This window comes from Lepidochelys olivacea (assembly GCF_965140295.1).
Source record: "Lepidochelys olivacea isolate rLepOli2 genome assembly, chromosome: 1".
Lineage (NCBI taxonomy): Eukaryota > Metazoa > Chordata > Testudines > Cheloniidae > Lepidochelys > Lepidochelys olivacea.
The window spans coordinates 156773732-156789147 of NC_140411.1; the positions used below are offsets into that span (position 1 = coordinate 156773732).

A 15416-nucleotide genomic window follows, 5' to 3' on the forward strand; every position below is an offset into this window, starting at 1 on the left:
ATGGCACTTTGTTCTTACCTTTCTTCCTTTGTGAGATGTGCCAATCTTCTACACTTTCGAGCGAGAATAAAACTAAAAAAAGAAAACCACACACACAAAAAAGGAATGATGGCATCCATTATCTACACAGTGCCCTTTAAAATGCTATCAGCTGGTGGCTTGATGATGCAGGCTTCCAACATTTGTCTTTTATCTTTAGGTCTTTAGTCTTTACCTGGTGGCCACTTCCCAACCCTTTCAATTCTTACTGAGAAATGTGGCTATAAACTTTTCTTCAGTTCTGCAGGATTTAAGCTCAGCTTTCAGAAAGTTTCTAAAGGTCAAATCTTTATCTCAGGCTGTCTGCTGGAGAAATTTACTAGGGCTACAGTAATGGGAAGAGAGGAAACGTCCTTCCCCAGGCAGCAGAGGAGAAAGTAACCACAGGGCAACAGTAGCCAGTGCATCTGGTGCACTCTTCCTCCTGTGGGGAGGACATGGGGGACAGACTGGCTGGTGGATCTATGAAGTCATATTTCTCCAGGCCAAGGCTTAATTTGTGCTGGGGCTTGCCAGGGCTGAGCCCTGGCACCTCTAGCTTGGCAGTTCATAGCCCCAGCACCTCTGGGCTTTCTATATCAGTTATGAATGTAAAAAAATTGCTTTAGCCCCCAGCATCTATTTGGTTGAGCCCCAGCACCTCTTTCATTATAAATTAAGCACAACTCCAGGCTCAGCCCCAAACACCTCCTCCACAGGTGTGTGCCACGGCATTGGCGATGTACAGACCTCTTGCTTTGGCCCCTGCCTGCAGGGAACCACACTCTGGTCAGGGTCAGACGATCCATAGGAGCGGTTTCATGGCATAGTAAACCCACTCATGACAGCTGTAGGATTTTGATATGGTAATGGCAAATTACGAAGGCTAGAGTAGAATTAGGTGGTATAGTTCAATAGCCTTATATAAGGAAATGTTCCATTTCATTTTTGATTATTGGGGTCAGGGAGGAAAACCACATTTATTGGAAAGAAATCCCTTTTAATAGGGTTGGCTGAAAATTTTCATAAAAAAACGGGGTGGGGGGGGGAAAGGATTGTAGAAAATTTTAGGGCTGTTTTTTTTTTTTAATGTTTGATTTTGGAGGTTTTCCCCCTGCCACCACCAACTCGCTTTACTTTTTTGCCTCCTTTCTCTCTCCTTATCCTTTTTCCATTTTGATAGTGGGGAGGCCAGAGGCAAAAGGAACAGGGGCAGGGAGGGAAACAGAAATAAAACAAACATCTTTTTCCAGTTTTTTCCCCACCAAAAAAATTGAAAATTAAAAAAAAAAAAAGTGAAAAATTTTTAAAGACAAAATTTTGGGAGCAAAATACTGAATATATTTTGTGAAATAAAATAATTCACCACTTTTCAACCAGCTCTACTTTTTTGTTAATATTTTCAGATATTTTCCTCCAATGGTAGGTTTCCACGTCTCCTCAAACCCCAGGCCCACAAAAATTAACAGGTAATGGCCCTCTTCTCTTTTACCCCATTATGGCAGGAACACTGCAATTGGGTTTGGTATCATCAAGTGTCATTCCAATCACAGCTTCCTCATCTTCAATGAGCATGGTGCCACAGTAGTCTAGAAACCAGAGAGGAGAAAAAAACGGATTTTATTAATCCAGGTAATCTGGAGAACTATGACAGAGAAGGAGGTGAAACCACCAGTGTGGTGTGACAAAGAATATGTCTGGCTCCACAGGATTGTTCTGCCAGAGATTGTGTGCTGTTCCTGGGGCTCTGAGAAGTACTATTTTCTACCTAGGTGAGATATTTTAGATATGGGATCCTGAGACTCTTAGGAACCAGTTCCGGACATCTTTAAAAAGCAGGGACAACATAAGGATATTCATATAACTGAATTTATGACCAAAAAGATGGTGTTATAACCAACATGACTGGGGTACCAATTAATTGCACAGAAACACACTGTTCTCGAGCATTGCCGGTGTTTGTGTCCAACAATTTGGCTAGCACACTAGGTTTTTCTGACTGGCATATGCCAGATACAAGAGATTTCAGGATGCTTGTACTAAATGTTCTGGAAATACAGAATATAATTGTTATTAAAAACATGGCTCTCAAAGCACCAGTTTTCCAGAGCACTATGGACATCTTTACAGACACCTATTGTAAATCTACCCAAAAGCTTAAAGGCAAACGAAGACTGTATGGTGTATTCCTACAAGAATTAAAGAGGCATTGTGCTCAGCGCTGTCACTTTAAATGGTTTGGGCAATATTTCAACTTCCACACTCTTAGGATCTCTAGCTGGCCAAGACATATGGCTATACGTTTTTAGCTACAAACTATTCTCAAGACAAAATTGTCGCAGTCATGCAGTATATGGCATGAAATCGCTCTCCATTATGCCCCAACTGCACGATTATGTTTAGGTAACTAATGGCAGAGAGATGTCTCACTCCAAGATGTCACTGAAGAAAAATGTGGGATGGGGGTAAGGAGAACAACAAGGAACAAGAGTTAGTTATCCCAACTTCTTCCCTCATGTCCTTTATACTCTCTCCCCCCGTCTCTTTTTAGGACTCAGAGAAGTAGCTGAAGAGAGATGAAATCCCCTTCTAATGTGGACTCTTGTATTAGCATAATATAATACAAAAGAAACCCCCTGATTAAAATGTAATACCCTGTTTCCTCCAGAAAGGTTCTTTGTAGTATATCATGCACTTGATGACTGAGCCCATGGGAACCCGGCTGATCAGCTGGTTTCTCATTGGTGGTAATGGTGGGTTGAAATGAATCTTCAAATCAAGAATTGGGGGAATGGCACTAATAACATACTTGGCCTGGAAAAGAAATAGTAAGTAAACGAAACACATTATCCAATGTTTGAGCCTCTCTCTATTACAGCTGGGGAAGCTTTACAGTATGTTTGTTGACGGTAATATCTTCCAAAGCAAAAGAAAGTTTGCCCCACAGCATGCAAGTTATAAAATAGACCACTCAGGATGTCTTGGTTATAGAAACTCTAAAATGATAACAAGTACTGTACAAATGACTATCCAATTGGGCAGCTATTCCTTTCTAACTGGTTGAAAGACTATTCCTCTTACAAAAGGTTCACTGGGTCCTTTTCAATTGACCTTTCATTTTCTGGCTTGGAAGCTAACTCTGAAATGTTTCTGGAGAATGTTTCTCTTGCACTGCATTGCTATTATCATCCTGGAGATATTCTTTTATTCTGAAGCTAACTGAATGCAAAGGAGTAGAAATAGTAAAGGAATGGCACAAACACACATTCTAGAATTCTCTGCTTCTCCGGTGCCCATCCCAAGCTGTGTTATTGGTATTTCTTAGGGAATACCAGAAAATGTGACTCCTGGTTATTGTGACTTTCTTCTTTGCTACACTGTGCCCCTGTGTTACAGGCTTATTGAGAAGACAAGTGGAGCAATGAAAGATTTTAAATCCCTACAAATATTTGCTCTAATGTAAGGTAATGAATTACCTCGTATAATTCATGGTCTAAGGTCTCCACAATGACATTTTCACCTGACTGATCAATGCGGACTACAGGTTTCTCTAGCTTCACTCGGCCTCCCAGGCGTTCCATTAGCTTCTCACTAATCTGACCAGAGCCACCAACAAACTTCCTCTCCTGGAAGAGAAAAAGAGACAGTTCAACAATAATGTGAGATGGACAAACCGATTTGGATAAAATAAGAATCATACAGAACATTTGTTCTCAACCCTCAAAATAAACCCAACTCCTTTTTGACCTTTTGGAAAGTCAGGTGACTTAGTTTGGAAAGCTTATGGCTATTATTTTACCCTTTTGTGTACACCTCTGAGCTTGCTGGGTCTGTTCACCAATGGGACTGAAAGTGCCAGAAATCTCATGACAAAGCTGTTCTCATGTGACTTCCGAACCAATTCTGGAGATCCCAGAGGTCCAGCTAAGGTTTGGATAAGCATTCAAACTTGTGAATGCTCAGCTGAAGTCAGTCATCCTTGTTGGAGGTCTGCCCATCAGTAATAGTAACAATGATTGCCATAATTATACATAAACAGGCTACAAAAAGCAAGTAGCATGCTCCCAAAATCTGTCCAGTAGTATTAATTATAACTAGAATTTTTTTAAAAACCTTCTCTCACATATATCAGAGGTGAGCCAAATAGGTTCATTTCAATATAGTAGAGTGCAATTAAACATACATTCATTTCGTGCAAGAACATTAGCCGATTCTTCCCTTTCTTCATGTGTGTTACTTGCATTAAATACACCGCTTCGCACACATTTTAGGGTTATATAATACATAAATACAGGCATTTATCTTCATCAGATTGGTCTGACAGTCTTATGAACTATGAACATTGGAAAGATTTGATTTTAGTTACCTAGCTATTGGTGGTTGTGATTCAAATATTAGTCTGTATCTATCTAGGCACTTTTGCAGTTCCCATCACCTTACACTACTTAAGTACCTCTCATATATTTAGCCTGTGAGGACAGGAAGTATTACTAATATTCTCATTTTTCAAAGAGGATGAGCCAAGAGAAAGCGGGTGATCTGCCCAAAGTTGGAATCAGGAATTGAACCCAAATCTCCTGATCCCCAGTCCAGTGCCTGAACCACAAGAATGGCCTTCCACATTGATACAACCTGAACCCTATTAATACTGAAATCAATGGCAGCTATTGTCTCTATGTAAAGTAAAAACTATGGGAGTTTGGCTGCCCTGCTAATGCAGCAGTGAACAGTCTTCGTCATTCTTGTCCTTCCTTTTAAAAACAAACAAAACAAACAAGTTTAAAGGGCTTCTGCCAAGAGGCATGCGGTGTTCTTCCAAAGATAAGAGTGGACGGTTTACTGTACCTGCCCACCATTGGTGGTTGAGAATATCCTGCCTGTCCCCCCGCACTGCTTCACGTACCACAGGAACCAGAGAGCAGAGACCTCATGAGGCTCAGAGGTGACATCCACATTCACAAACAGCGTTGCAAACCTCTTGCTAGCACTGCACATGGAATCAAAGTAAAGTTGGTATGTTACTATAAAAGCAGTAAGATGATATCCATCGCCTAGTCCTATTCTCTAGCAACAATGAAAGAAAGGAGCCTCGCAACCCTCCTCTGCCAGTGATGTTAACAGGTATTTTGCCCTCAACGTCAATGGGACCAGGAATGGCCCGTGGTAATTAAAATAATTGTTCTTATATAGTGCTTTACACAGGAGAATTTCAAAAGAGCTTGCCAAAAATTAATTAAGCCCTACAACATTCCAGTGAGGTTAGTAAGTATTATCCCTGTTTTAAAGTGGCTAAGTGACCTTTACTGGGTGACACACTCCGTGGGAGATTATATTGTCTTCTGCCTACATCTGGAGACAATTGTCAGTCATTCAAGATTCAGGGAACAATGAAGCAAGGCCAGACAGCTCTAATGGGCTTTGAAGCTCTGCACGTCAGCTACCTACCCCTCCAATCCCCCCATGTCACCCATGAGACCTGCAGTCCTTTCTGCTGCTGATTGTACCTGTCTCCCCACTCCTTCAGCCAGCCACAGTCTCCTCCGCTGTATAACCTCCTGAACCCTTCAGGAATATGGGAGTCTACGAGGACAGTAAAGCTCAGCAGAGACTGAGAGAAGCTCCAGGTGGGTAGTGATCATTCTCATCCTTGTTCTGTCCACATTTTGGATGGATTGCCATCCAGCTGCCTCCTCCTCTGTCCTTTTAAGAGTAGTAGCGTGCAGGTAATCAGTCAGAATTCCCCTTTGTGGGGACACACAGAACAAAGAAACAGCCTTGGGGGAGTCAGGAAAAAAGCAGAATGGCGAGTAGGCCTTGAGTGGAATCGTTACAGATTTATGAGGCAGACTGACAATAAAGGAGAAATCGTGATGCTATTTGCACAGCCATGTAACTATGTTGTGCATTGGACCCTGGGCATGTGCAATGGCCTCTGCCGATGACCATACATGTAGAAAAAAGTGGGCTGTGAAATTTGATCTTTGTTTTCTCTCTTACTGTTTGTGCTTTGATTTAAGAGATGACAAATCTACTGAGAATTATTACAGATGAAAGATCTGTACAAGTTTTCAGGATGGGTTAAAAGATGTGTGAATACAGGCAGGAGTAAACATTCTTTCACTGAACTTCAGTTACTTGCTCTCTCCTCACATTGCACATTTGTATAGGTGTATTAAAGCCATGTGAAGGAAGTCCTATGTCTTCTGAGCAGAAGATGCTCATTTCAGCCGTGTAACACCACATGGGGCTCTGCAGTTACTGCCTTTGTCAACTGCAACCCAGCAAATAACCTCCAAAGCCAGTCAAAAATCCTGGTTTTAAACTATTTTGTCTTTTGTTTAGTCAAACATTTTTTAAAGCAAAAAGGCTTTTAAAAAAAATTAATGCATTTAAGCACGTTTAAATTCAATTCTTCACAGTAACAGCATCTTCTTTGTCTGCTTAATGAACAGACATTTCCACTGAAGCAAAAGGCCAAGAGCGGAGTTGCCCTCCAAGAAGGCTTGACCTTTGATCTGCTTTTATGAATGTCCTTGACAGCCCGGGAATATTTGTCTATGGGCAACCGCAATAGCAACACTACAATTTGATAAGCAGGATCGTTTGCATGTTTTGACCACCATATTTCAGCTATTCATCAGCATCTTAACTAGATGCCCAGCGCTCACCAATAAAATAAGCAATAAAAGAAGTAATCCTGTAGGGACTAGTGGGGGATTTTTTTTAGTGCTAGGTGATATTTTAAGGTAGTGATTAGATACTTGTCCATGATATATCCATGTCATTGAGAAGAAAAGCATTTCTGGAGGCAGCAATTCAACAAAGATGAAACCCAGCATTTCAGTTTAGTAGAAAGATTCCTTGTGCCAGTTTTCTTATAATCCTTTATTATAATCAGTAACTATATACCTTTGAGAAGATTAGGTGTAAACTGGGAGTGCTGGGCTCTGAAGCTCTTTGAAGTAGTGATTGATCACCAATGCTAATGTGATACTTCCACATGTGTGCATGTTTAGTGGCTTCATGCTATTTCCTCTCTGTTAGTCACTGAGAAATTGCATGCAATCTGTGTCTATAAAGATTCTACCTCTCTTCCTTTAGCACCATAAAAAGGTTATGATTAAACAGGCATTTATTTAGTTCTTATTTACATATATTGTAAATATGATCAGCTCTGAAAGATGTTTTATTATATTTAGTGGAGGAATAAATACATGTATTAATATTTTACAGACATATAATACTTTTAGACAATGATCTAATTTTTCCATAATATTTTGCCACTTTCCCATTATTTTTGGTATTTTAGCTCCACAATTTCATCTATTATTTCACATGGAAGTGGCTGTTTGGTTTCAATCATTAGCACACAATGCTATTTCAGCATGAAATGTCAAACTGAAGCAAATCTGCATAATCTGTCAGACAAAAGGAAAGAATGGAGGATTACCCTTCTGGACGATTGCATTCTAGGGATAGAAAAACTGCTATGGCATGTAACCTAACTTTTGATTGCACATGGCAGATCAAGTTTAGATGTACATATAAAATCTGAAAAGCATCTTGGAATTAAAACAGGCGGACAATTACGTCAAAATTCAGGTAAAATGTCAAGTCATAGTCCATCACAGATTAGAAAGATGTGACTCTCCTTGCCTGGTGCTGTACGATATTGTGCAAGATTGTACAGGGCCTCTTTTCCAATTTAAGAGGCTGGATCACCTGTAACCATGTATATGAAAGATGGCTGAGCTACACCATGCATTAACAAACACTATGCTGAAGTTACCTACCAAAGATTTTGAAAATGCACATTGCCCAATTCAAGAAACATTTCATTCATTCTTATTCTGTTTCAGTTGTCATGGATAATGATACCAATGAGAAACTCTCTGAAGGCCTTTATGTCATAGTATACTCTAGTGGATACCTGAATGGTTTTCTTACAGACAGTACATACACTTACTTAAGTCAATAGCATTTACTATTGTTGCTCAAACTTGTTCTCCTGAGAATTTGTCTAAAATGGTTTATTCCCAGGGATCTTCCCCTTCGGGACTTCCTTCGGCAAGGTCTATGGATAACTGATTGCAGTACAATTAGATGCCTTAGGATTTTGTTATTTATGTTACATTTCCAAAGGCACAAATAAAGGCAAAAACCATAGGAAGGTTTTGGACAAATGCCTGTTGCAACTGTATTGTGTGGAGGACACCCATTCACAGTGAGCATGTGGCCACTAGTGGCTGGTTGAAGCTTAGAAATAATAGTAAGTGTGCATTTTCTAGCTGAAAGATAGCAAATAACTTCCTTTAGCTTAAGCAGGCACAGGTCTGTGTTTCTAGAGCTGTAGGCTTATCCTGGTTCTAGCTCCTGGGTGTAGTTTATTTAGTAATTCTGATAGTGTACTTCTAGAAATGGGTCTGCTTTAGAGCAACACCATGCTATAATTTTCTTATGTATGACAAAGTCTAGTCAAACTGTTCTTGAGTTACAGGTGAAATAAAAATTAATGTGATGTTTGCATAACAACAAGCAGTACTGTCAGTATCTCCGTGCTATACAGTGCTGTACAGTGGTAACAAAAGGGGACACTTGGGTGTTAAGGTAATTCAGTCTCAGGACTGTATACTGAATTCTTACAGCGATTGTAGAAAATCAGCTCTCCTAACACTAAATAATTGAAAGCAATATCTCATCCAAAGTTCTATACAGGAACCTGGCTACACCAGAGCAACTCTCTTTTATTGCCAAACATTCAGAACTTCTGATTAAACTAATTACAAAATCGGAGTCTTGTTAAATCTCCTGTCATCTGACCTGGAAGCATTACACTAGACTAACCAAAAAGCAAAAGAAAATAATCTTTTTGTGCATAAAAAATATTTACAAAAACAGAAAAGCTGCAAATTTGCCACCATGAAGCAATACCACTATGAAGATTCAAGTCTGTAATTGCTTTGTGCTGTTTGTTTGCTCTTAAAACTACAGTATCCCTTAATGCTATGCTGTCAGATTAAATTCCAGGATTTAAGGGTGCTGCTAGCTATCAACAGATGTCTAAAAACTACGTATCTGAAAACTTAACTCTCTCTGATTTCTGGAATGCCCAAGATACATACAACATAAATTTCCAAGTTTAGTGCATGAGGCAAGCAGATATTTTTCAGTTCATCCAAACAGGCCTGATACAGAGCCAGCTAAATCCAGTTATAAGCAGATCATCAGCAAATGAAATAAAAGAGTGTATAACAAGCAGAGATGTTACCCATGGTTTCAATGCTAGCAAACATGACATTTTCGTCTGATCTTTATTTGAGTTAAAATAACATGGAAAATAACGGGATGCCCTGTGTATTTGCTCAGTTATTATAGTTATCAAACCTGATCTCCATTTAGAACCCTCTGCTCTTCAGAAGGTCATTAATATGACCTTCTGAAGTGAAGGTCATATTAATGAGGATGAGCCATGGATGTTCAAGCATCAGCGTCAAGCCAAGGCAGTATTTGGATGGGACGCCTCCAGAGAAAAAAATCAAGTGCTGCAAGAAGTGCTGTTGGTGATTTGGTAGGTGATTCAGTGCCCCATCATAATGTCAGTGAACACTGTATGTCTGGAAGTTTTGTCTTTCAGATTAAGATGTAAAACCAATATCCTGTTCATTTGTGGTCATTAAACCTCTTAGCGTATTTCAGCAAAAGTAGTGTTAGCTGTGATCAAATTTCAGTGAGGATAATTAGAATCTGCCCACTCCAATTACTCCGGGCACTTTCAATGGGACATTGTACTCCTCACTTCCTGTGCTTAGATGTTGCTCTTCACAGTTGGCCTGCAGCACTATCCAACTATAACCTGTTATACATTTTAAAATTAAAGTGATTCTTACTTTGTCCAACAAACTTTGTCTATGAAATCTTGCATAGACATTTTGTCCCATTCTTCTGCATGTGGTGCCTTCCATGGGGCTTCATTAGGAATCTAGGACAACAGAAGAACAGCGAATGTTCAGTAACAACATTGCACACTGTGGATCTGTCTTCACTACATACAGTGGACTGGCACAGCTACATTGTGCAGCTATGCTGGCACAACCCGATAGGGTAGACACAGCATACACAGACAGAAAGGATTTTTCTGTTTGTGCAGGAACACCACCTTCCTGAACCTAGTTAGCTAGGTCAACGGAAGCATTCTTCCATCAACACACTCTAATTTGTTTTCAGGAATTGGCTTAATGGTATAAAGGATGGGACTAGAAAAGTGATCCAGAAATTATGCTTTCCCAGATTTATACCAATCATTTTTTTGGGGGACAAAAGGTTTTTTCTCAGCATTTACCTTAGCTTTCTATTCCAGATAAGACTCTTTCTATTTTTACTTTATAGGCAGAATTCTTAGGTACATTTTCAGTGAAAACACTTAGCACAAAATTCTGCTTTTCTGAAAAACACCAGCCTTTCTCCCTTTTACAATAGTAAACTTGTCTCTTAACACAGACTAATTTTTAACTGAGTCAATTGATTTCACATTTAAATTAGAAGATACAGACTGTGATTTAAGACTTTTTTTTTTCAAACAAACTCTTTAAAGAAAAGACATAGTTGAATAGTTTTCTCTGATCAGTATATATTTTTGCTATTATTTTTAGTATTATTTATTCTATAAAAATTGAGGCGGTTTTCAAAGGCAAGAGAGCAACTCTTATGGATAGAAAAATATCTGAGAAGAGAGTCAGTATCAGAAGCTGAGTAATAGAAAATGTATTATTTTGGGCGCACTAATTCAGTTTCAATCATAACAATGCAAGACCACAGTCACAAGCTCACCTGCACTACAGAATTCTGTTAAATGTTCTTGCTGGAAATTTGCACAAGTTCTAAACAGAAATAAAGTGGACTTAGCAGAAGATTTAAAAAAAAAATAGACTAAAATGTTGCCTAGTGAGGTAAAATGCTGTGCTGGAGAGAAGTATGCAATTCTATAGCTCCCCTGTTTATGTTTCAAAGCACCTGCGCTTTCCTTTTTAAACACTCCTAGCTCAACAGTATAGTGAGAACCAGTGTACATCACCTTTAATATGTACTTAGCTGATCAAGTTAGGATAAAGACTCTGAGGAAGGAGTTTAGCATATGTTAAAGGCAGTGTGCCTTGCCTACACTAGGCTATCAGGACATGCTAGTTAGTATGTGTCATTTAACATGTGCTAACATCACATCTTTGAATCCCATACAAGGGCTAACTGCATTGGATAGCTGAGCCTCTACACACCTCCTTTCCCATTTCATCCATCGTCCTCCACAGATTGTTGAAATCTAAGATGACAAAAGGGTTCCACATAGTAGGAAATGCACCCTTAAAGGGATAACTTTTACCCTAAAAGAAAAAAAAAAGCATAATCAGAATACAATTTTTAATTCACTTGAATGACCACAACCTCAATGTACATAAGTTAGTACCGAAGACTTAAACAGTCACCAAACAGCTCCAACCAGTATACATAGTAGTAATCATTTGACAGGTTAGTTAATCTGCTGCACATCAGAGTAGAATTAACAGGAAGAACAAACGATAAGAATGCTCTAACCTTGTATCTTTAAAGGCTGAGTCAGTAGGTTTTAGACTGACCCCTCCAACCAAGACAAAAAGTAAGGTTGTTAAGCCCAGCACAAAAAGCAGGCAGCTTTGGAGTGTTGGCATTTATTTGGGGTGATCAGTTTTGTACTGTATATTTATGTTTGATTACATTTTCTTTCCTAAATGAGATTGAAAAATATTATGTTATTCATTTTAAAGGTACAATATTAGTTTCCTTCAAAATCAAAGCAGAGTGACTGTGATACGAAGACTATCTTGGCCATAGCCCAGGGGTTTTCCTGAAACAAACATCTATTTATTTGAAAATTTATAGTTTCAAAAAGACTAAATAAAAAGTTAGCGTTTGTGAATCATTAATCTTTATTAGCCATTCATTATTTGCCACAGTTGGTATATAAGTTTCATTGAGATACGGTAACAAGTATGGAAGTCATTATTACATTGGCTGCATAAATATTTAATAATTAGATTTTACATATAGTTATTACTATGAATTAAGGAAGTCTGGCTTCATGGAAGGAGTGGGAAGATGGCTAATTTGTAGATACTATTTTGTTTGTAGGGGATTTACCTAGTTGTTTTTGTGGATGGCTGACTGGATAGTTTTGTGACGCTACTAAAAGTCACTGACCTTAGTTATCCCTTTCCCAAAAAACACATTCCAGGGCCTACTGAGAATATTCTCTGGTAAGAACACTACAGGTTATTTAATGTTGCAAGGAATACACAGCCTTGGTGAAAAAAAAATCACACATGCATTTAAGATGGTATTGCAGCAATAGGAATACAATGGATATAATATTAAATTTTAATAAACATTTCATACAGTGTCCCACAAAATGATGACTGGAAACAAATTCAAATGGACTTGTATATAAGCATTATAACACAATTAAAATGTTAAGAAATGGATAACAATAAACAACAATATATCATGTTGAGAAGTGTCTATTGGACTGTTGTATGCAGCAATGTTAGGCCTGGTTTTATTTAACCTCTTTATCAGCAATCCAGAAGAGGGGATAAGGTGAACATTAGTTAAATCTGCAGGTGTTGCAGACACCAGAGAGTGCAGCAACACTACACAACGGGACCCTGAGAGATTAGAAAAGTGGGACAGAAATAAAGTGAAATACAACCTTGAAAAACCCAAGCTAACAACATTTGAGGAAATCTAATTCAAAGGGAGGGAACTACTTAGAAAGCAGTAATGTCAAAAACAAACTGAAGGATGATAGTAATAGCAAATTGCAAATCAATTTGTAATGAGATAGACCAACAAAACATACAATGCCATTTTGGACAAAATGAAAGAAAGACTGTTTTCGGTACACTGTTTGTAAGGACACAGGGAGCCTAGTGGAAGGCAGCTGGGAAGGCCTGTAAGTAAAACCAAAGCAGTACAAATAGGAGGAAAACAGTGGAAGGAGTTTGGGGTTTTTTTATTTTATTTTACATACAGACATAACAGTTATTACTAGGGATGCCTGAGAACAACATGTCCTTTCACAGTAACTTGCCATGTGGGGAATTTGTCGTCAAAATATGGTGTTTCATCAAAGCCAAAGCCTTTTGCAAAGACATGTCAATTTTGATGAATTTTTTGTTAAAAAGTTTTCCGAGCTCCAGGGTGGACTGTCCAGTCACTTCCAGAGAGAAAGAGAGAGACTCTGATGGAAAACTTGATCTTTTCAACCTGAAAACTGCTGTTTCAACACCGTTTTGTTTCATGAAAACATTTGAAAGGTTTTGATTTTATTCCAAAGGGGAACAAAATACAAATTTTTGATGGTGACTGGAGAACAACAATTCCATTGTGTGGAAACCTTTGAGGTTTCAACATTTGTTTTCTTTCTGCACTGTAATTGGCTGAAGATGAACCTGGGCAAGAGTGAGATGATGCTCAAGAGGGAAACACTTGGAAGATCTAACTCCTACTATCACCTTGCCCTTCATTGAAGGAGTCTGCCCTTAGATTATCAAATCTTTCCATGATTTAGGGAGGCTCCTATCCCATTGTAAAATGTTGCAGTTGCAATCAGTCCTCCTGCAAATTTAACAGAGGAGACTGCTGAGAAGTATGTTCTCCAGAAAGTGTTGTTTTGGGTTTTTTTGCATGGGCTTGCTTTAAGCCACGAGGATACATTTTCAGCCTCCTAACTATATACCTGAAATTATAATCTATAACCTTACTATAACATTACCGTAACAATTACTATAACATTACTAAAACAACCATGCTCAGTGCATTATGAGCCTTCTGAAGACACCCAACATGACAAACTTTGCATTGGATACCACACAATCATTTTATAAAGATGAACATGGGGGTGTAGGGTGTTCCCCGCCCTTGTACAGAGCATCACAGTAAGTTTCTGCATTTCTTTAAAAAATCCAACATTGGCCAGACACAAGATCCTGGATTAGATGGACCTTTAGTCTAAATTGCTACAATTGTTAACTGTTCCTCTGAGGTGGGATATATCTCCAAGTTTTGCCGGAAAATTAGCATAACTACAAGAAAGTTGCACTATTACATAGACTAGGTGTCACAGGGTGGCTGGCCCCTGTAAATGAAGTAGGTCCAGCTCCCTTGTGCCAGAACAAGTATTCCCCGTTTGGCCAATTGAGAGGGTGGGGCAGCCGCTGTGGGCTATGAAGGATGAGGAAGAGATGCAACAAGAGGACATCCCAGTGACTCAGAACAGACTGGTTCAGTCAGGGGCAGGTGAGAGTTGCCAGAGAGTAGGGGACTGGAGGAGTCCCAGAAAGAAGCAGAAGGCGGTTGCTGGGAGAAGGCTGAAGGCAGCAAGAGGGGTTTGCTGGCTGGCATCCCTGAGCCAGGGCCAGAGGAATGAAGGCAGGAAGAGGGACGGGAACTGCCCGCTGGCTCTAACCCAGAGCCAAGGGCCAGAGAGTTCTGAAGGCAGGGGAGCAGCAGAGGCGCTCACCCGCTGATATCGCCAGGTTTGGAGAGCGGGACCCATAGGAACCGTAAGAGGATCTGGGGGAGTAAGGGATGCTCCCCTGGCAAGTTCCTGCTGGAAAGAGCAGGGCTGCACTCCAGCTGGATGGCTGGGGTAGTTGTTATGGGACAAGGACAGGAGAGGAGTGTACTGAAGAGCCAGGGCATGGTGAGAGATGCCAAGGCGATATGTTGCATGTATTGTTTGGCTTATGCTGGGGGAATTCTGGACTGTGGGACTTTTGTTACGACTTGTGTGCACAGGACTCTTGTAACAAATGAACTTGCAACAAGGACTATATTTATACTTGGGAAGATGCTTTGTATTATTTCTGGGGAATCTGAAGGAGAGAAACTGAGGCAGGTGCATTTATGCCGCAGCCTGCAGCAGGAGGGCGTTCCAGGAGGGGTGCCCAGTGACACTAAATAACACTTTTCATCCAAAGAAGCTGCATTTGAAACATGTTGGCAATTTCTTTTAGCCTCTCAGGAAAGGCTAATGCCAAGCATTATGGCTATTAATAAATAATTTTTACAGCAGTGAAGACAAACTTGACTGTGAGCCTAAACGATTTTGGAATGGTGGAACTACATTTCAGAAGTGTAAATCTTGTACCAGTCTTCCCTAAGAAAGTGTAAAACTGTTCTGTTTCAAGTACCTTACATTTTCCAGGCCTACAAGCATGAAACACACATGCATGCTGTGCTCAAGAAAAACCAAGACAGAAGCAGACAGCATTCTCTTTATTCTAATTATTGATTTTGTTCTGCGCTTCCTTCTCCACCTGAGGCACTTCTGTCTGAGTTATCCCCTCTGAATTAACTCAAGTCTCATG

At 39.6% G+C, this 15416-nt stretch overlaps 1 protein-coding gene across 1 annotated transcript in view; it reads right to left on the reverse strand.

The window, feature by feature from the left end:
• The window catches only part of LOC311531657 (amine oxidase [flavin-containing] B-like), an 83034-nt gene that overhangs the window by 18077 nt on the left and 49541 nt on the right, over positions 1-15416 (reverse strand). The window contains exons 4-10 of the mRNA XM_084649235.1: positions 11289-11393; positions 9906-9997; positions 4864-5005; positions 3495-3644; positions 2673-2832; positions 1511-1607; positions 19-72 (exon numbers count right to left, since the gene is read on the reverse strand). Of these exons, the coding sequence (XP_084505361.1) occupies positions 19-72; positions 1511-1607; positions 2673-2832; positions 3495-3644; positions 4864-5005; positions 9906-9997; positions 11289-11393 (800 nt within the window). The remainder of the gene's footprint in view (positions 1-18; positions 73-1510; positions 1608-2672; positions 2833-3494; positions 3645-4863; positions 5006-9905; positions 9998-11288; positions 11394-15416) is intronic.